This window comes from Mercenaria mercenaria, chromosome 17, assembly GCF_021730395.1.
Source record: "Mercenaria mercenaria strain notata chromosome 17, MADL_Memer_1, whole genome shotgun sequence".
NCBI classification, from domain to species: domain Eukaryota; kingdom Metazoa; phylum Mollusca; class Bivalvia; order Venerida; family Veneridae; genus Mercenaria; species Mercenaria mercenaria.
Window position 1 is genome coordinate 52,378,756 of NC_069377.1, and position 22,309 is coordinate 52,401,064.

General features: G+C 33.5%; 1 protein-coding gene across 1 annotated transcript; it reads right to left on the bottom strand.

The window, feature by feature from the left end:
• Positions 1-563: 563 nt before the first annotated feature.
• LOC123536894 (cysteine-rich venom protein-like) lies at positions 564-20,940 on the bottom strand. Its single transcript, XM_045320388.2, has 11 exons — positions 20,776-20,940; positions 19,788-19,810; positions 11,723-11,804; positions 10,432-10,523; positions 9,286-9,376; positions 6,779-6,915; positions 6,160-6,245; positions 4,955-5,037; positions 3,401-3,499; positions 1,725-1,847; positions 564-899 (listed from the first exon to the last, which is right to left on the bottom strand). The coding sequence occupies exons 1-11, from the start codon at positions 20,837-20,839 to the stop codon at positions 763-765; spliced, it is 1,017 nt and encodes a 338-aa protein (XP_045176323.2). The 5' UTR covers positions 20,840-20,940; the 3' UTR covers positions 564-762.
• Positions 20,941-22,309: the final 1,369 nt, after the last annotated feature.

Genomic DNA, 22,309 nt, shown 5'->3' on the forward strand with positions numbered 1-22,309 from the left:
AGATACTCTCACTGTGACTGGTCTCACGTGCTATACAGGAGGTACCTAAAAACCTATCGGCAATCAGTTCTTGTCATTAATCATACGGGAGTTACAACACCTGCTTGACAACACTTTTCCGGGAGGATGAAAAAACGTCAAAATATGGGCGCTTGTAGTTATTTTTTCAGAGTTTATGCCAGTCGAAGAACAAATAGCGATTCCTGGTTGATTTGCCGAATCATGTTATATGTCATTCATTTCGCAGAAACTTCGAATTTCTTCTTTTCTTTACATTATAGTTCCTTTCTATTCCTTAACAAGGGTTTTCTATAAAATGGACGTAGTTTGTTGTATTTGATACTAGAAGCAGCTTCTAGGTCATTCAGTGTATCAGGTTTAACGATTGCGACGTCAGCTCTTGACGTCACGCGACGTCAGTTCTTGAAGTCACGCGACGTCAGTTCTTGACGTCACGCGGGTGTCGTCAAAACAGCGGTATGTTTTTCAATGGGAAGAATGAGGAGATTGTGATTGACATTTTCACAGTATTAATGTACCAGTGTCATTGAATAAGGACCATAATAATGATAATTTTAATACCTTAATCTTTTGTTACACAATTTATAACTTTTGCAACACTGTCGTCTGCTACTGCTACATTTCACATGCAAAACGCACAAAAAGTTATTATGACACGAGGACAAGTTTTAAAAAAGAGAAACACACAAACTGCATAAACACTTAAACGTGTGACGAAGTTTCTTTTCAGACTAGATCTAGTTATAGAGAATGTATTTTAGAAAAAAGTGTCCAAACAAAATAATGCACAGCAAGCTGATGTTTGATTCCATAATAATTTCCACTTCCTCCGTTGTTGCCAACAGGACTAGACCCTTCTGTGTAATTAAAGCCACCAGCTGAAAAATAAAGACACGGATAATCCAGAATCACATTGCTACGGTATCCACATCCCATTTGAAACGGAGGACGCGTGTAGCGTTGCTAGACCCCAAAGTCATTAAAAATGTGCATTTATCTATTTTCTTAACAAGTATATGATATATATTGTAATGTTACCAACAATCATTGTTTTCAGGAACATTTTATATTTATTTATCGACCAGATTTTGTGTGTGGGATGAGATGGAGGTTTGTTATTGTTGTTGTTCACGGCTGTGGTGGTGGTAGAAATTGAGGGGTGAGGGGAGACGGATGGACTGTCAGGGACATTTTACACCGACAGTTCCGTTGAATATCACTAGACACGGTCGGTAAATTCATTGTTGCAGGCAGGGAATGACCACGTTCTTATCAACTGCTGGGATAAAGCCATTTTTCGGCAATATTTCAGTGACATCAACAGTGATCAGTTGAATAATATCCTATCTTTTAATTCCCTTTCTTTGACTATATAGAGGATGGACTTTATAAACTCTTGTTAAAACCTGCTTGAAATCCATGTTGGCGATATTTATCAAAATGCCAGTGAAATCTACCTACGCGTATGTCGTGTATGTCACAGAACTTACACATATATACCTGGAATATATAAACGGCCGAAAATAAACGTTACAGGGCGGAATTTTTACTAAAGTGTCTTTGACGAAATGACGTCTTTGACATAAATCTTTTTTGTCAAGGAACAGGGAGGTAACTATATTTACAGTCTTTAGATAATTAATATTTAAGTTACTTCCCTTGGACTACTCTTGTTTTCTTCAAAAATAATAAAATGTCCTTACTAGGGCATACATTACAGGTGTTGGGGCAGTTGAAAGGTACAGTAGAACTGTATCTCACACAACCACTCGCATCATAGGATCCACTACCACATTCGCTTGGTTCTGTCAGGTTTCGACAATCAACTGTGTTGTAAAATAAAGTCGAAGAATAATACGTAGGGAAATACAGAAAATAAAGAAACATATTGTATCGAAATTGAATTTAAAAGAAATGAACAAACTATATCGTAGTTTTAAGTAACATAAACATTCTACTATTCAAATGATAAAGTGCAAAATATGAAGTTATATTATTACAGGACTCCTTACCTAAATGTTTGTGCTACTAAATTTTGCTGGGCTAAAGTCAGAACTTGAAGAACTTGCGGGTGCTGACGCTCATCTGATTTTTTTTATAATAGAAAAATTGTCCTACCCATGATTTTCTAAGTCCAAAAAGGGCCATAATTATTGCAAAAAGGAGGATGGAGTTATGTTTCTTGATGTACAGGGTCAGCTTATGATGGTGAACAACAGTTGCAAGTTTCAAAGCAATAGCTTTGATAGTTTAGGAGAAAAGTTTACCTAAACATAAAAGTTTACCAAGAAATCTGATATTTTCTTAGTCCAAAGGGGGCCATAATTCTTGCAAAAAGCAGGACAGAGTTATGTTTCTTGATGTACAGGGTCAGCTTATGATGGTGAACAAGTGTTGCGAGTTTTAAAGCAATAGCTTTGATAGTTTATGAGAAAAGCTGACATAAACATAAAACTTAACCAAGAAATCTGATTTTCTAAGTCCAAAAGGGACAATAATTCTTGCAAAAAGCAGGACAGAGTTATGTTTCTTGATGTACAGGGTCAGCTTATGATGGTGAACAACTGTTGCAAGTTTCAAAGCAATAGCTTTGATAGTTTAGGAGAAACGTTGACCTAAACATAAAACTTAACCAAGAAATCTGATATTTTATAAGTCCAAAATGGGCCATAATCCTTGCAAAAAGCAGGATAGAGTTATGTTTCTTGCTGTACAGGGTCAGCTATTGATGGTGAACAAGTGTTCCAAGTTTCAAAGCAATAGCTTTGATAGTTTAGGAGAAACGTTGACCTAAACATAAAACTTAACCAAGAAATCTGATATTTTATAAGTCCAAAATGGGCCATAATCCTTGCAAAAAGCAGGATAGAGTTATGTTTCTTGCTGTACATGGTCAGCTATTGATGGTGAACAAGTGTTGCAAGTTTCAAAGCAATAGCTTTGATAGTTAAGGAGAAAAGCTGACCTAAACATAAAACTTAATCAGGCAACGCCGACGCCGACACCGACGCCGATCAAGTGATGACAGTAACTCATCATTTTTTTTCAAAAAATCAGATGAGCTAAAAATGAAACGTAGTGTGCTTAAGTCAAAACCTGCATGTATTTCTGATATCATGTAGCAATTTACATTTATAATTATTGAACGGCTTGCTTGTCAATAATCAAAGTTGTTTGCCCTCTGTCCCCGGACAATAGATGAATTGTTGGCCGGAAAAGCGTTCAGTAAGTGTACATATTTTTTTTAAATATTGGTTTGGAAGAAAGACACTGCAAAAAGTTGAGAAAGGTTAAATGTTTTGGCACTTTTTTATTATTTGTTTAATAGAAACCAAAGTAAATTATAGCAAATTGTAAATATAGTTTTACTAATACATACGTTTACACCTATCGCCGACATTAAACGTTCTCTTGCACGAGCACTTGCACGTGCCCGGGTCGAGAGTGCCCCCATTCTCACAAACCATGTCGCCACAATCTGTTTGAGAAATAGAAATGAACGATATGACTTGTAAGAAATACAGAACCCCCACAAATTGCTTTCACATGACGAACTATTAAATTTTTTTGGCTAGGTACTATCTTTATAAAATGAGCCAATACCCCTCAAAGAAAATGTATAATCTGCATAAATAAACTATTAAGAAAGTTTCTTTCTATGTCTAGAAAACATTCCACGACTTTACAGCGGTGAAGCTTTTGTTTTATTTTATATTTTTGTTTTTGATTTGGTTCTCTGTCAGTAAACACAGTTTAAAGAAGAAATTCTGTCCGTAAGGAAAATTTGCCCGATGTCAATATTGACACTGTGGCAAATGTCCTTGATTATGAACATGACAAAATGATACCTCAAATTGCTGGTCTTTCCCATGGACCGAATTTCTTTAAACTGTGTATAATGAATGCAAATGATGACTAAAACAGAAATATAAATTAAAATGCAGTTTCCTTGCCTTAATCTTGAATTATCTGTCCTTGAAAATTGGATTTTTTAAGTATTTTCTGATTTACAAGGACAGATAATTCAAGATCAGGCACCGATACTTATGGTTTTTAATACATATTTTCGTTTTAAACTTGATTCTCAGTCAGTACACACAGTTTAAAGAAATTCTGTCTGTAGGAAAAATTTTGCCTATATGCATGTAGAAAACTGTCAGACGTATCTTTAAACGTGTATTAGTGGTAGGATCTCAGACTGAGATCATTAGAGCTAATTGTTGAGTTACTATCTGTCTGCTGTTTGATTCGAATAACAACAGCGGTCAATATCTATTTAATGTACAAACTTCAATTGTTATGTATAGTTGCAGTATTAACATGCCAGACTATGGATCCAGGGCGACATTTCAGTCCCCCGTTGATTCAGCTAAAATTATTACCAGATTACTTTTGAATAATGCTCCCGTGTACGAGTGCTTTACATCTCTTACAATAAATAATATGTCTAGGAGTCGCCAGTATGGATGACCGGTAGAAAGACTCTGACAAACGGTAATACAACTTCATTTGAGCCGCGCCATGGGAAAACCAACATAGTGGGTGTGCGACCAGCATGGATCCAGACCAGCCTGCGCATCCGCGCAGTCTGGTCAGGATCCATGCTGTTCGCTAACAGTTTCTCCAATTCCAATAGGCTTTAAAAGCGAACAGCATGGAGCCTGACCAGACTGCGCGGATGCGCAGGCTGGTCTGGATCCATGTTGGTCGCACACCCACTATGTTGGTTTTCCCATGGCACGGCTCATTTATTACATCAGTTATTGTCTGTTAGTTCACCACTTGAGACATTTGTAATACTTTCGTTAATTTCACAAAGTTGCTCAAATGCTTATCAAATGAATGTTAGAAATGAAGTCATTTTTTGTATGGTGTCTCAGACAAAAGTTGAGCCACTGTGGCCCTTGATGAATAAAAGTGAAGGAAAACATACCACAGAGGCCATCGTTACCCGGTTTGCAATCACCACATCTAGTACCTGATTTATACGGCCGGTTTATAGGATCTACATTACCTCTGAAATGTAAAACAGACAGCATGGCCTACACTACACACAGAAATATGGCGGATTTCTTTAGATATTCAACATAGACCTGTAAACGTTTTAAATTAATTAGTGCACATAAACTAAATGATTTCAAACTTACACTCACACAAAAGGCGCGACACTGGTGAAGCTCACATATGCAAATCTTCGATAGGAATTTATAATTTGCGAGGCTAAACCTAACTTCATTTCTAAATTTATTAGAATCCTCATATATAAAGGTAATCGCAAGTTCATGAAACAGACAGTTAAACAAAATTAAACTTATCCGAATATTGGGCGTGCGTCGAGTTTTATGTCAACTTTTTCCAGAAATATTGTTTTAGCAACTCGGCTAAACAAAAAGTAAAGTGATTAGGTGAATTACTTCGCTTCTCTGTAAAATGTAAGAAAGCTTTCTATTGCCGTAGTGATGCTGTAAATAGAAAGCTGTATCGCACACCTAAAATTTTATAGCCATTTTGGAAACATATGACTGGAGGCATGCTTTTTTAGAGATGGTCAGTCACATTTAACAACATTGTATGACATTTATCATTTATTCTCTTAATTAAGGAACAAAACGACCCATAACATATTACATATCACTATTAGAAATGTATGTTTTAATACATTTTATGAAGTTTTGTTTGTCATTACCTTCCTTTAATATAAAAATTTCAAAAAGCGGACCTTTTCTGTTGATTTCAATATAACTACTAGTTTTACATTTGCATTTGATAGATATTTTAGTATTTCAACTATCACAACCGAAAGACAAGTTTTTAAATAGCGTGTATCTTCCAAATTCATTTATCTACAATCTGTCTCGGTTGCGCAACCAAGATATGTAATGTAAAAAACTTGCATTTCTAATGAAATTCGGCCATGCAAGTATATAGTTTTCAATGCAATTCTTTTGAAAACATATTACAGTAATTATTCACTGAAGTATGTTTATGAAATTAATAGTAAAGCTATACTTTAGTCTATCTTGGTTGAGCAGTCGTATTAAAAATACTTTCAGTAAAAATCTTTTGTACTAATAAGTATAAAATTCCAACAAATTCATTACTCTACATAAACCTTTCATAGTCACACAAAAGACTTACGCAGGCGAGTAGTTACAAACGTGAAAATTTGCACTTCTACAATTGGCCATGCCACATCCTATTTTATTTGAAGTCGCCCAAACTAACTGCAAACATTAAAAGTAAATATTAGCAAGTCAAGTCAAATATTTTATTGGCAAAACATATAAGTGTATTTATTTGAAGTATTGTCTCATCAATGCACACCATTTAAAAATAAATATACATCATAATAAAAGTGTACCAATCCTGTTAGAAGTCCACATTATATGTTCATCGCCTAATAACTTTGAGGCGGTTTACACAAAGTATGGTGTGAACAATTTTCGTGTATAGCATTATAACATTATTCTATGATATCAGTTTGATATACATAATAATAATATTTAAATAGCTTCATTTATATGTTGTGTCAACGTGTATGAGCACTAATTCTGACTTTCTGATTATGAACACATCTAGCCAGACTAGCTATGAACATTCCCCACCCAGATAGCTGTGGCTAGCGTCCAACTTCGAAGCTAGCTGTTAACTAATCCCACATGCGTGGACACACTCGGTCATCATAGCTGATCTTTATCCCGCATTTAAAGTTAAGTCTCATCAACTCACCAAATATATATCTAGCTTAACTGAATACCTGTGTGTAATGTCCAACTTTTTCGAACTTATTGTTGGCGTTGTAAGTGAAATCTTTAACCTCGTCATGCCAAGCTTTTATAGCAGCTTTCCAAGACAGGTAACCTGTACCAATATTCTGACCAGCAGAAAGCCGACCTATCAGTGAATACGAGAGAAGATAAGAAAGACAGCGTAAATACGAGATGCGATAAGAAAGACAGAGTGAATACGAGATGCAATAAGAAAGACAGAGTGAATACGAGATGCGATAGGAAAGACAGAGTGAATACGAGATGCGATAAGAAAGACAGAGTGAATACGAGATGCGATAAGAAAGACAGAGTGAATACGAGAGGCGATAAGAAAGACAAAGTGAATACGAGAGGCGATAAGAAAGATAGAGTGAAAACGATATTCGATAAGAAATACGGAGTGAATACGAGAGGCGATAAGAAAGATAGAGTGAAAACGATATTCGATAAGAAATACGGAGTGAATACGAGAGGCGATAAGAAAGATAGAGTGAAAACGAATGCGATAAGAAATACGGAGTGGAAAACGAGAGGCGATAAAAGAAGAGTAAATACGAGAGCGATAGAAAACTGATGACGAATGCGATAGAAGAAGAGTGAAACATCGATAGGAATACGGAGAATGCGATAAGAAAGACAGAGTAAATACGACATGGATGCGATAAGAAAGACTGAGTGAATACGAGATGCGATAAGAAAGACTGAGTGAATACGAGATGCGATAAGAAAGACAGAGCAAATACGACATGGATGCGATAAGAAAGACTGAGTAAATACGAGATGCGATAAGAAAGACAGAGTGAATACGAGATGAGAGAAGAAAGAAAGCGTGAATACGAGAAGCGATAAGAAAGACAGGGTGAATACGAGATGTGATAAGAAAGACAGGGTGAATACGAGATGCGATAAGAAAGACTGAGTGAACACGAGAAGAGAGAAGAAAGACAGAGTGAATACGAGATGCGATAAGAAAGACAGAGTGAATTCGAGATACGATAAGAAAGACAGAGTGAATACGAGCAGCGATAAGAAAGACAGAGTGAATACGAGATGCGATAAGAAAGACAGAGTGAATACGAGATGCGATAAGAAAGACAGAGTGAAATATTGATAATTGTTGTACTGTATGGTGTCAAGGAAATATGAGCTCTTTAAAGAAAATACTGCAAATTCAAGGTAGAGCTGCAAGAATAATTTTGAATAAAACGTTCCAAACAAGAACAAAAGATATGCTAAAAGAATTAATGAAAGATGTAACTTCCACACGGGGTGTCTTATTTACAAAGCATGCAACAATTTAGCACCTTCATATATCTCTGAAATTTAAACTTTTCCAGCAATGATACATACAATCTGCTGCTCATAATGATATAGTTATACCTAAACATCGTACAAATTATGGTAAAAAAACTTTTGTTATAATGGTGCAAATGTTTGGAATTCAATACCAAATAAAATTCGCTTCACATGTTTTCTAACATCTTTTTAAAAAGAAATATAAGAAGTATGCCTCTTTCTCGTAATTCCGAGCCTTCTCATTGAACCGAGCCTTTGGAAAATTTGCACTTGCAGGTATTTCCTGTTTCTAAAATTTATGTATGTTGTAAAAAATCATATGACAGATAAGCAAAAGTAAAAAGAAAATAGAATTACTTGCATTAAAATAGAAATATACACAACAGAAAATTTTGGCACAAAATTTGCTTATCTAAAATCATTGGGGTAATATATATAACCTTCTTAGAAAACAGAAAGCACTTATTTTAAAACTTCTTTGTCCGCTAACACAATAATATATCTGTTCTTAATTTTAACAAAGAACTTTTTCAAAAAAGCCTTAATGTTTCAGAGCTAGTACAAATTATTGCAAGTCTCGGTTTTAACGAGAAAGAATTTGGCTGTTTCAGAGGGTTAGGGTCATCATGTGAAAACCTAGATTATTCATTTACAAAAATCCTTAGAATTTTTCTTCATGGGGATTTTATAAGTTTAGATGTTGGAGTACCAAACTATAGCAAAAACTCTTTTGAAACTTAAATCTTCTACTGACCAGCACTGAAAAACCGGCTTAGGGGCTCGGAATAACGAGAAAAGGGCATATATCTTACAGCTGACTGCCTAAAGAATCTCTTTGTTTATATCAGCCGAATTATAATTATGCCATTACAATGTATAATATAATTGATTATTATAACTAATTGATTGCCTAAATGGAAATTATATAAATGGATACTTTAAGGCAAATGTTTTAAGAGACACGATTTTCGAGTGTATATCTTAAACGTAATGGTTTCAGTAGAAACATGAACCGATTTACGAATACTAAATGCACGAAAAAATGTGAACGCTCAGTTGGTTCAAACAAATCTAATATAAAGCAATGTTATCATATAAAAGCAGATCTAAAATTAAATGCTGGGTAAGGCGACAACAGTAAATTAAAGATTTAGAAATTTCACTGAATTGAAAAGTTTGAACACTAAACTGAACAAACCTGGAATATTTCTGTTTTTACTTTCGTCGTGACTAAAAGAGCAGGTCTCCGCCCATGCTTGTGCCACTAGCGCTACCTCAGTGTCCCATGTCTGAAAGGAATCAAGCGCTTTATTACAACAACTTGTTTTGCGTGTTTGTAAAACTTGAATGCTGAAAATGTTTATAGACAATTCACAATGTAATGCGTACTGGGCAAAACTAGCCTGGAATTTTGTATTTATGAAACTGTCTCTGACACATAAGTTTTAAAAAGCGGTACAAATTTCGTTGGTCATTTGCTAATTTAAGAGAAGGGCAACTGTAGTTCATATCGCACATATATGACATGTATGCCCTAAATAGCTGACGTTGAATAAACAATCATTCAAAGACCACATTCGACACCTTAAGCTGAACCCTTTTTAATTATAAGCCATACAGACAAGAAAAATGTCTATATTTTAAATTTCGAGTATTCTAGTTCGCGTCGTTGCCGATATTGACTCAGTTTTAACTATTCAAATTCAACATGTTTGTATAAATCTTTTAATTTCATTCAGAGGGAGAATTACTTTACTTAATTGAACATTGATCTTCTCTCATCTCTTCTTTGATGAAATTAAGTCAGAGTTATCCGCCTTTATATCAAAAGTTAAAAAGATAAACCCAGTTGAGTGCAAGGAATTTCATGTCATACTCGTACATATTTCAATGGTAACAAACACAAAAGACACAACCACAGAGTCCATTTCAGGGGTGTTTAAACTACGTTAAAGTGAAACACTGCAAAAACTCTAAATGAAAGCAAGGACCTCATAGGTCGAGTGAATAAGGTCACTGACTCATATCACTTGCCCCTCACCGATGTGGGTTCGAGCATCAATCAGGGCATTGAATTCTTCATGTTTGGAAGTCATCCAGCTGGCTTACGGAAGGTCGGTGGTTCTACAAAGGTGCCTGCCCGTTATGAAATAATGCCCGGAGGGCCACCTGGGATCCTCCCATCACCAACAAAGGTGGGAAATCGTCATATCACCTATAATTTTGTCTGTGCAACGTTAAACCAACAAAAACAAACAAACAAAATGAAAAGCGTTACTATATGACATGACTGATCTAGCCGGGTATTTAGATGACGGGGTATATACAAGCAATAACAAATTACCATTTTTAACATATTAGAAGCCGCTGGGGTGACACTCTTACGGTAGTTGTTATGCTCGTCTAGTATCTCTTGAATGTCAGCATCACTAACACCTGTATGAAAAACAACAGTGATATTAGTCTGAGATTAAAAGTAAAATAAAACAACAACAGATATCCTGACGACACCCGTATAAATTTTTTTTTACGACTGTAGCTGCTGGGGCAATATTCCTACGATATTTGTAACAGTAATGCCAGTCGGGTTAAATAACCTGAGATTAGAACACGTGTTTTGATGAAATTTTATCAGAGGAATATTCTAATCAATATGGTTTGAAAATAAATTAATCTGTACACAGACCTCCTTACAATACTTCAAGATTTAAGGGGCTTAACAGTAAAAATGCAGTCTTTTGTGTACTTCATTTAATTTAAGTTGATGAAAATGTAATATGTCATACAATAAAACACATTGAAAGGGGCGTACTTCCAGATCATTCATTCATTCATTCATTCATTCATCTTGTTAGTAATTGTAAGAAAGATATGGGGTAAGATTTAGGCACAAGTGTTCTTAGCAAATTATGTAGAAATAGCGTTATTCATACAGGAAAAAAATGTATAAAATAGAGGGATTCAACACTATATTACCCTATACCGATCTTACATTGTGATGTACACCTGGAGGTATGCCCCGTTAAAACGGACGGCATTCTTATTTCTATAGTTATAACAAAAAATAAAACTTTTCCCTTCTGTTTCTTTGCTTTGGTTATTACTTCTCACTACTTCAGAACAGCATGCTTTACCACGAATTCTTAACCAATATAGAATATAAAATATAACAAAATACAATTTTCGAGCCCACGTCCTGAGCCGACTACAACATTACAGATCAAGATATTGTCTTAATGACCCTTTAATTATACACATATACTTATTTCTAGTTTTATATCAGTCAAACTTTGACTGACTTGAAAACTCCATTGAAACGGTGAACTTGTTGACGCATGGTACTCCGAGACACCACTACGTTATTTCCGAGTATCTGATTGGAAATGAACCCGCCAGTGAAACACATGCTGTATTTGAGTCTGTATAATGAATAGAAATATCTCCCCTCTCCTATCCTAAAGCTGAAGGACGATAGGGTAGACATAACGTACAGACAGGAAGGCTATTTGGCTGCCTCAGGGGAGGTATTTCTTTTTGGTTTGCTTTCTTCAATTCATTTACGGGCCTGTCCGACTGTGAGTCTAAACCCCTCAAGGAGGATTTTATCAAGCGATAGGATTTTATTCGGATACTACCTGCACTTTGGACATCAGGAGATCTCCATTGGCAAGCTGAATGGTTGTCTATCACCTTAAACTTGTCTTTACAGTCTCTAGCCTACAACAATCAAATACAGTTATAAAGTCACTGAATTTCTTACTTGTTTATCCGTATGAGTACAAGTAAGGATTGATTATACATTTTTACGTAGTCACTAATGTATTGTTGATAAAACACTTGGTTTAAACATATTTTATTCGTCTATATACAGCTACATGAAAAAAATATTGAACACAACAAAAATGAAAAGGATTAAGCTGAAAGCAAATTAATGCTTATTGAAGCTTTTTCCAAATAAAACACTTGAAAACCCTATTTCCGGAGTTTACACATTGCATATCAGCGTACTATAATTTCATTTACACCCCTCCCCCCACCCCTCGATTTTCGAGTAAATGTTTGACAAACAGTATCTACAAACTATTCAACTGTTACATATGGCAGGCCAAACATTGCAAAATTGTTTTTCAGCATCTAACATCCCTTTTTGTCAGATATTGATATTCTTGTTATGTGATGCGCTCCTACTATTTTTGTTACTGTTAAATGTTTCTTATTCTTCTGATTATTATTAGTCCCTTTGTTTCTTCTTGGTACTGGGAAGTATACTCCCAATACTGCTGTACAAAGTGAAATGGGCTGGGAGCCAATTATGATTGAACAATTGAATTATGTCTGTAATCATTGGAGCTGTTGCCTGAATTATGATAGGTCGAGAGTAAATAAGAAAATATTTGACTTGACATGGCACAAATGCAATAGTAGGTGTAAAAACTGGGTTTACATTGTGACCAGTAAGCTACAATCACTTGGGCTAAATTCTTACTTACAACTGCCTTTCTCACGACGGCAATTACTGACTGATATGTCTGAAACTATAATGAATGATCACATTGCTCAATGGAGGTCTGATTTAGAAAGAATACATAGTGTAAATGGTTCTGGCCGTAATAAATTGGGAACATACAGTCTATTTAAAAGCGAATATGAATGTGAAAACTACTTTAAGATTCATATGTCATTTCCGCATAGGTCTGCTATGGCCAGATTTAGGTGTGGTGTTGCACCAATACGGCTCGAGACCGGGCGGTATGAAAACATACCAGAAATGAATAGAACCTGTCCATTTTGTATTGATGTGGTGGAATTAGAAAGTCATGTTTTATTGCACTGTCCGGTGTATAATGACGAAAGACATTGCCTGTTAGAGAAAATTAGATCCATAATGAGTAACTTCAGTGGATTGTCTGATGACGATAAATTAAAATTTATGTTCACCCATCCTGATATAGTTAGAGTTGTAGCCAAAACCTGCTGTAACATTTTAAAAATAAGAAAAAACCTGTTGTACAGTAAAAACATGTAAGTCATATGATCTTTGACTCCAAACCACTAAGCAGCATACATGTACACATGTGTATCTGGTCATCACGTTTTGTCTTATTTGCATCTAACTTTTTTAAGGTTTGTGAGATTGTTATAGTATAGTTTCCTTTTACTGTTTTTTTTTTTTTTTTTTGTGTGTGTGTGGTTTTTTTTAAACGCGTAATTTGCTTATTATACTAGTTATTTGACATCTTAACAACAGAATTATACAGTGTACACAAGATATTGCTTGGTAGGTTCGGAATCACTGACATACAATATTTTAATGCTTGAAAGGTATTTTTTTTTTTAGATATTGTTATAATTACTCTTTTTAGCATTGCTGTTTTTCATATATCATTTTAGGAGGTGTTTGCTAATCTGTCTGTCTCTAATCTGATTAGAGGTGGTAATAATAATAATAATAATAATAATAACTTTATTTTCTGAAGGTGACATACTAAGTGTACAAATACAGATATTTTACAATTTATTTCCAGTATGGCCTTCAACTGATATACATTCACACATACACACAATCATACAGTCAATTTATAATTTAACATTTATACAAAAATACACATATCAGAATTACTTAAATTTTCTTGACAAACACGTCTCAAATTAAAGAAGTCTTAAATAAACGTAATGTAACAATAACTATGTTTTAAAAGAATTACCATGCGTCACAAAGATTATACATGACAATTAAGATACATACAAAAAAGAAAGTCTGTCCCATAAGATAATAAATAGTTCCAGATTTGAATAACAAGATAGTATGAATATTATTATTATTGGAAACGAATACAGTAACATCAATTCAACAAAATTCTTGTAATTACAAGTAATTAATTGCTAAAAACTATCGTAACAAGAGAAAATTCTTTAAATTATGCTTGAAAGTAGTTATATTATTAAGTACGGAAATAGGTCTATAGTTTCCTGGGTCTTGTTTGTTACCTGACTTGAATTTAGGAATAACCCTTGCTTCTTTTAATTTATCAGGAAAAGTACCATTGTATATACTATTATTTATAACAGATGCAATTGCAGAAGTAATATGATCTCCACAATATCTCAACAGTCTTGGTCCGATACCGTCAAGACCAGTAGATTTTGATAAGTCAAGTTTGTCAATGATATTTTTTTACATCTAATGGAGTTATGTATTCAATATTAAACTGTACATGGCGCAATTTCGTATCTAAGTATTTTTGAAGTTTTGTGAAATTTGTATCAACTAAAGGTATTTTTGTAGTTATATGGGATACATTTACAAAATGGTAATTAAGGGCATTTAATATTTCCAACTCATCAGTTACGACATTATCGTCAATTTTGAGTTTATTAGGAATATTAAGTTGTTGATTTTCTTTGTCATTATTGGTAATATTCTTTAGATTTTTCCACAGATGTTTAGGGGATTTATTATCTTTTACAGCGTTGTTATAAAAAGTTTTCTTACTTTTCCGTATCATAGAAGATAACTTATTTCTAGTTTTCTTGAAATTTTCAAAGTCTTTATGCTTGTAATAGTAGTCTCGGAGATAAATTGCTTGTCGAATATCTTCTGTACATGTTTTTAATTTCCTTTTAATGGAGCATATATAGTGCACATTTCAACTCTTCGTCAAAATTTATTAATTATCTTTCAAGGCTCTTTTATGCACTTCAGTGCACGATTAGCAAACACTTCCTAATTCTTATAATATATATACCTAATTGCAAGTGGAATATAAAAACGTGATGTTTGATATACAAAATGGTGTAGTATTTGTATAAAGTCTCTTGTAACTCTTACTAGAGTGGCCATTTACATTTTATTTTATGTGCAGTATTTTATATGTTTATGTAAATTGACCCATGTAAATGGATGAGACTCAAATAAATAAAATAAATAAAATTTATGCTTAATTACTGTCCTATTTATGTCTTTTTACTGGTTCTTAAAATTTAGTCTCTGTTTTACATCTTTATTTTCAAACGTAACTTCATTGATACAATCTCTTGTGTATATATTGTATTTCATTATTTTCAAAACTGTCCTACTTATGTCTCCTATTTATGTTTGTTGTCATTTCTAAAACACAGTGTGTAGAGCCTGTATATCAAGATGCGTATGTTTACGTTCTGCATTTCTACAATGTATATGACTGTTACATTACATTCCAATTTTCACGTTCTTGTTTAGAATAGCTCCTACACTAAAGTATATTAATTTTTCTGCTTTTATTTTCTGTGATGTGAGGCAACGACTCTGCACCATTTGTATGTATAACCATTTTGAGCTGTCTTGGTAAACTTTTCACTAGTATACTGAATAATAATAGGCTAAATAAGTTTTTAGAAGAGTCCGGTCTCTTGAATGGAGAGCAACCAGGTTTTCGTAAATCTTAAGGAACTATCGACCATATATTCTCTCTCAAAATGATAGTTGGTTTGTATCTTACTAAAAATAAATCACTTTACTGTGCATTTGTAGATTACAAAAAGGCATTCGACTCTGTAAACAGAATTTATTTATGGAAAAAACTTTAGCTCACTCAATAGATGGTAAAAATTTAAGGTAATTTATAATGTATATGATAAGGCAAAATCCTGTGTTAAATGCGCGCAAAGTGTCTCGTCTTTCTTTACAAGTGCGACAGGTGTTCGTCAGGGTGAAAATCTTTCACCAATTTTATTTTCTATCTTTCTTAATGATCTGGTTGAACACATCTCAGGTAGATACAATGGTTTAGTTCTTTTATCAAATGTCGTTAAAGATAATTTAAGTGATGACACGGTTGAAGTTTACTTAAAACTATTTTTACTTCTTTATGCGGATGACACGGTTATATTTGCAGAAAATGAAAAAAGATTTTCAGTCAGCATTAAATGCTATGCATAGTTACTGTTTTATGTGGAAGTTAGAGGTTAATACATCTAAAACTAAAATTCTAATGTTCAGTAAAAGGAAAAGTAAACAACTGCCTTTTTTAAAAAAAAATTCAACAGTACCAAATTAGACTTTGTAGAAGATTTTTGTTATTTAGGAGTTAAGTTTAATTACAATGGCAATTTTAGTAAAACTACTAAATATCTTTGTGATCAAGCCAGAAAGGCAATGTATCCTGTTCTTCAAAAATCCAGGTCTCTTTGTTTAGACATATACCTCCAGTTACAACAATTTGATACTATGGTCACACCTATTCTTTTGTATGGTGTAGAAATCTTGCGTGTTGGTAACATTGAAATCATTAAGTATTTTCAGTTAAAGTTTTTAATATTATTGCTTAATTTCAAAAAAGTCAACTCCAAATGTAATGGTGTTTGGTGAGTTTGGATCTCTTTTAATAGAATTCACTGTTAAAAGTAGAATTTTAAATTTCTGGTGTAAACTTATGAATTCTAAGTCTGACAAAACTTATGTATGAACTTTACAAACAAAATACATACCACTCTCCTTGGATAAATAACGTTAGAAATTCACTAGGCCTACAAAATTTAGGTTTTGTTAAGTATTGGGGATATCAAACCGTTTTATCCCAATTATTCTTTAAAAATGTTATTAAAGATAGGATAAAATTTCAGTATATACAGACTTGGAATGAACAACTGTCAAGTTCGTTCAAGTAAATGTTCTACTTATAAGGTATTTAAATCTTCTTTTGAACTAGAAGACTATAAGGAATCTAGCAACATCCCTCTGTCATTTTAGATGCAGTAATCATAAACTTCCTATAGAAAAGGGGAGTTTTATTAGTTTGAACCGCAACACGATGGTCTGTGAACAATGTCCGTACAGTAGATTAGGTGATTAATTTCATTATTTATATGAGTATGAATTATTCAAGGCTGATCGCAAGAAATATCTTCCCTTAAACCTTAGAAGACCTAACATGTTTAATTTTGAAAAAAAAAAAAAAAACATTTTACAAGCCATGATTAAAACTGATCTTGTTAAACTTGCAGTATGTGTCAATAATGTCAAAAATAAAACGACCTACCACTTTCCCCGAATTTCACTTACTTTACCGTTTTTACCTTATACATGTATAACTAAGATATTATGAATGTTTATGTCTTTTTATGAACATCTGTAAGTTTATGTTAAAGCTGGTTGTGGATAGTCTCGCTATCACTGAGCAAATTTCTAAAATGCTATTTTATTTCACAATATTAGAAAGTTCAAAGGCATTATACATTGTATAATATGCTTTGTAGTAGGCTCACTACTTTTAGCATTGCGTTTCATGATTTATTTATTTATTTTATTTTTTTTTGGGGGGGGGGGGGGGGGGGGCGGAACTGTAAATGTTGATGCCCATATGGGCTAAACATATGAAAATAAACTTGAAACTTGAAACTATATGATATATACAAGTAGTCGTAAGAAATCTCTAACATAGATTAGCTTATGCCACTATTATATGAAAAAAAGAAATATTAAAACAAAATCTTTTTTTTTGGATAAATTAAGTCTAGAAGCTAGTTTATTTCTTGTTCTAAAAAGACACAGAAAGTCCTCACTAGGAACACGAACGTAAAAAATGACAGCAAGATAGTGAAACATACAAGAAGAATATAAATATTTTACAACGCATAATGTTAATAATTTTAAAACAGGAGAATAACATTAAAAGTGGAATTTATTTAAATGTATGTAGCGTTTTGAGTCTAACCGTTGGTTTGTGTATTGCGTATCTCACCAGGAAATGATATCACGTACTGTAACATACTATAAAAACATTAAACATATTTATTTAAACCTGACCAATTGTGATACTGTACTTATTGAGAAATTTATATCATACGTTGCATTTATATTTTCACATTTCTTATCCCAAAATGTTACGAAACTCGAGCAAAACAGGCACTCTCTACGATTCGTGCTATACGATATAATGTCCGTTACATCGTTACCGCAGTATGATTTTATTCCGGTTTCAGTTATTTAGACAAACCACACTTGAGAGCAAAAGTGTTTCATTAAGTGATTCTTGCAGTTTTAAGTTAATAGCCTTTTAACAAATAAGGATCAAACATGCTTGTGAATAATCAAAACTACTTGAATGTTATGAATGAAGATATTCTGTACAAACCAAACAATAGTGAAATTGCGTTTTACTTTGATTCTATCAATTGAAATCTTTGTATATGATATTCAATCTCACTTGAATGATGTTACATAATTAAAATTTTATAGCTAAAATTCTCCTTTTGTAAATACCAGAAAAAAACTCATAATCTATATTTCTTTAGTTTTTGGTATTTTAAATTCCTTAAAAAACAAAAAAAACAAACAAGGCAGTTGTCTCGGCAATTTTCGGGTGATTACGTATTCTATACCTCAGCGCGTATTTGGCTTTCAGTAAAAGACAAGGGAATGCCGAAATCGCATACGGAGAACTTGACATTGGGTGCACCACCATAAATAATTTTTATACACATGCCAGTTGCTCATTAGCTCCACTATTCGGAGAATAGGGGGGCTATACTACTCGCCCTGGCGTCGGCGTCGGCGTGACCGTTCTTGGTTAAAGTTTTTCGGCAACCTTTGTTTTTCTGTCATATCTTTGTTACTATTGCTTATATCTTACTGTAACTTCACATAAACATTGTCCAGTATACAAACAATGTATGTGTAGGGGCTGAGCCCATTATACCAAAGGTCAAGGTCACCAGGCTGTTATACTTAGGTTATTTTTAAGGTTAAAGTTTTTCGGCAACCTTTGTTTTTCTGTCATATCTTTGTTACTTTTGCTTATATATTACTGTAACTTTACATAAACATTTCCCAGCATACAAACAAAGTATGTGTAGGGACTGGGCCCATTATACCCAAGGTCAAGGTCACCAAGGTCTTATACTTAGGTTATTTTTAAGGTTTAAGTTTTTCGGCAACCTTTGTTTTTCTGTCATATCTTTGTTACTATTGCTTATATCTTACTGTAACTTATTATAAACATTGTCCAGCACACAAACAAAGTATGTGCAGGGGCTGGGCCCATTATACCCAAGGTCAAGGTCACCAAGAAGTTATACTTTGAATTATTTTCATGTTAAATATTTTTGAGAGCTTCGTTTATAAACATATCTTTGGTACTTTAAAAGATAATGACTTGAAATTAAAAGTATTTGTTTATAATCATCTGCATGTGTGACTACATACCCCATAACTCTAATTGTGTTTTTGACAGAATTATGCCCCTTTTGTACTTAAACTTTTTTTGCAATCTTCGCTTTCTGGATACTACTTTAATGCAATATAAGATAAAGACTTGAAACTTAAAATGTATCTTTATGATCATCATCTTCATGTGTGGTAACCCGTAACTCTGATTTGTATTTTTGACCGAATCATGCCTCTTTTATACTTAATTTTTTTACAAACTTCGTTTTCTGGACATAACTTTGGTACTGTATAAGATAATGACTTGAAACTCTAAATATATATCTTTATCATCATTATCTGCATGTGTTGTAACAATCCTAATAACTCAAATTTGTGTATTTGATGGAATTATGTCCCTTGGTGTATCTTCCTTTTAAAGTAGAGGTCTCTTATTCAGACATATATTCATTTTATTGTCAAATCCCCGAATAGTGGAGCGCGCTGTCTTACGGACAACTCTTGTTTTTTATTGTTACTGCTTGAAAAAAAATCTTCTGTAAAAACAGTATACTTACCGCTCGCTTTGTTCTTTCCGATTCTGAAAATTTAAATGTATAAATGTATCGATTTAAACTCGTGTTCCAGATTATTAAATTACTTTAGTCACATAATCGCCAGAAAAAAAAACATTCCTCTGAAAAAAAAATCGATAACGTTATAAAGTCGCATCGACAATTAACAATTTTATATATCTAATTTACTTGTGAAAAAAAAAAAAGAATTTCATTACAATATAAAGATATAAAGAAGACAAGTGCACGGACGCTGTCCATCCGAAATAATATGAAGTAACTTTTTGCAGCATATTTTGAACAAATCATTCAAAAGCGTATTCAATCCCATTAAGTCCACACGTGAAGAATATTGTCATAAATACGATAACAGATATATCCGAAACGTGACTGGTTAGATGGAACAATATTTCTTTCGAAAACAAGAGTACAATTCTGTTGAATCTTATTAATCTAAAGTTACCTCCCTGTAAGAAAAAAATGTCTTATTACATACAGAAGGTTGCCGGCAATCCACTTTTTTTTTCCTGGCAATTATTTCAAATTAACACAAGCTTATGTACGTCCAGGTCCTATTGATCGCTGTGTCTACAGCCAAATTGGGCAACAAAAAACTCTTTATAATCTTTTTGTTAGTTTGGTAACAAATGATAGTATTTTTAGAGCAAGCTGTGGACATGTTCGCGATCCGTACTCTATTTATTCTGGTCGGATGGGCCATCATGAAGAATAAAGGTGTTTGTCCCATAAATGCGACTGCTACAAAAATATTATTCTAATTTCTTCTGTAAAGCTAACTTCTAAAGAAATCAACATAATTTTGCATCTACGGACACACGTTCTCTATTTTCAACATTTCCAAAGGAGACTCCTTTTCACTATTTTGCAATTTATTTTTCTCTTATGCAACTACAGTTTTTATCATCATTTTATTTTTGATTGGATAAAAATCAAAAGAAGGAGGAAATAATAAATTCATATTTCTGCTTACCGCCTTTATCCAAAGTGCAAGCAAAAACGATTAAAATAAAAATTCCATGTGTATATTTATGCATTTTTTTAACAATGCTTATATCTTAATCAAGAGTAATTTTATTTCTAAAATTTAATTGACAAAGTTTCTTTGGGTAGCAATTCTCTCTTTTCAATTAATTATTTTTGATGTGTTAAGCGCATGCGCCAAGGAAGAAAAGCATTTTATTTGCTTTGACTACGGAAGTTATTGTTAACGATTTTACCAGATGGTTTGACAGACGTTTTGATGTACAACTTGATTAAATTAAATTAGATTTCATTAGCTTTCATTAGATAATCTCCTAGGTCCCTTTATACATCGTTATCTTTGCTATGTGAAGCAGCCTTGATAATAATTTCTATGCTATGTTGATATCAATAGATCACTTGATTAATGCCAGCTACCGTCAAGTGCCCATGTATCAACTGATCATTTATGGTGTTCTTTTATGTTCATCATTGTAACATATTAATAACATTTTTATGCGACTTCACTGTATGACACCATGGTGTACTACGGCAGCACGGCAGCGCTACTGCAGCACCGACACCATACTTTCAAACTTTTATTTTCTGTTTCTATTCACATAAACAATATAGACACGATTCAGTCATAATTAAACAAGAAAATTCAGTGAGTTTGTATCCCCCGCCAAATGGATAAAAATTTTACCCTTGAAGAAGTAATTTCTGCTTGCAAACAAGCACTTAAATGCAACTGAATTTCAGTTTTTGGAAAGCTACTCATTCTAAATTATAAATTGAAGACATTTTTGCTATATTCAGTGACAATGACCTTGATCAAAGCTACTTTAAATGACTTCAGTGAAATCTACCTGTTTACTAGGTTTGTTCTGCTTACCTCATTCTTAAATGAAGTTATCATGAGAAAAACAATTTTCTATTTTTCGTAACAATGTTTTTACCTTTGTCAAAGCAACCCAAGATACATCTTAAATTATGGTTTCCATGGAAGCTTCCTAAATTCTAAGTTTGGATGCAATACCCTATTCCGTAGGGAAGTTATTGGGCAGAAACATTTTTTTTCTGTTTTAAGTAACAGCGACCTTGACCATGACCCCAGTGTCGAAAACGCATACAATACAACTGTTTCCAAGAAAAATAGGGTTATTATAACAGTAGCTTGATCTGGGATGCTGTATTCGGCTCGAGTGGATTTTTGCTAGATCGGATCTCACGAGGCGCACAAGCCGACCTCGCAAAATCCACGAGAGCCGAATACAAAGTCCCAGATCTAGCTACTGTTATAATAACCCTTTTATTACATACCTCTACCTTTTTGTTTGTTGTTTTGTTATTGAACGAAATCTTCAATGTTTATCGACATTAAAATAGAACTGAGTAAAGTTTTATGTGCGCTTTTTATAGAACTCTGTCAGGTCATGCATATTATTGAAGTAGTCCGGCAGCATACAATACGGAAGGTACAATACGGAATTTAAAAGGCACAATACGGATTATTTTTCTGCCTGTTCATATTTAATTGTGAA

Excerpts from the sequence above, each read along its gene's own strand:
- LOC123536894 (XM_045320388.2), bottom strand. The coding sequence starts at position 20,839 with ATGCATAAATATACACATGGAATTTTTATTTTAATCGTTTTTGCTTGC. Across the intron at positions 10,524-11,722 it reads TCCTGATGTCCAAAGTGCAG|GTGTTAGTGATGCTGACATT; the intron begins GTAGTATCCGAA and ends TTTTTCATACAG. Across the intron at positions 900-1,724 it reads CACCTGTAATGTATGCCCTA|CTGGTGGCTTTAATTACACA; the intron begins GTAAGGACATTT and ends TTTATTTTTCAG.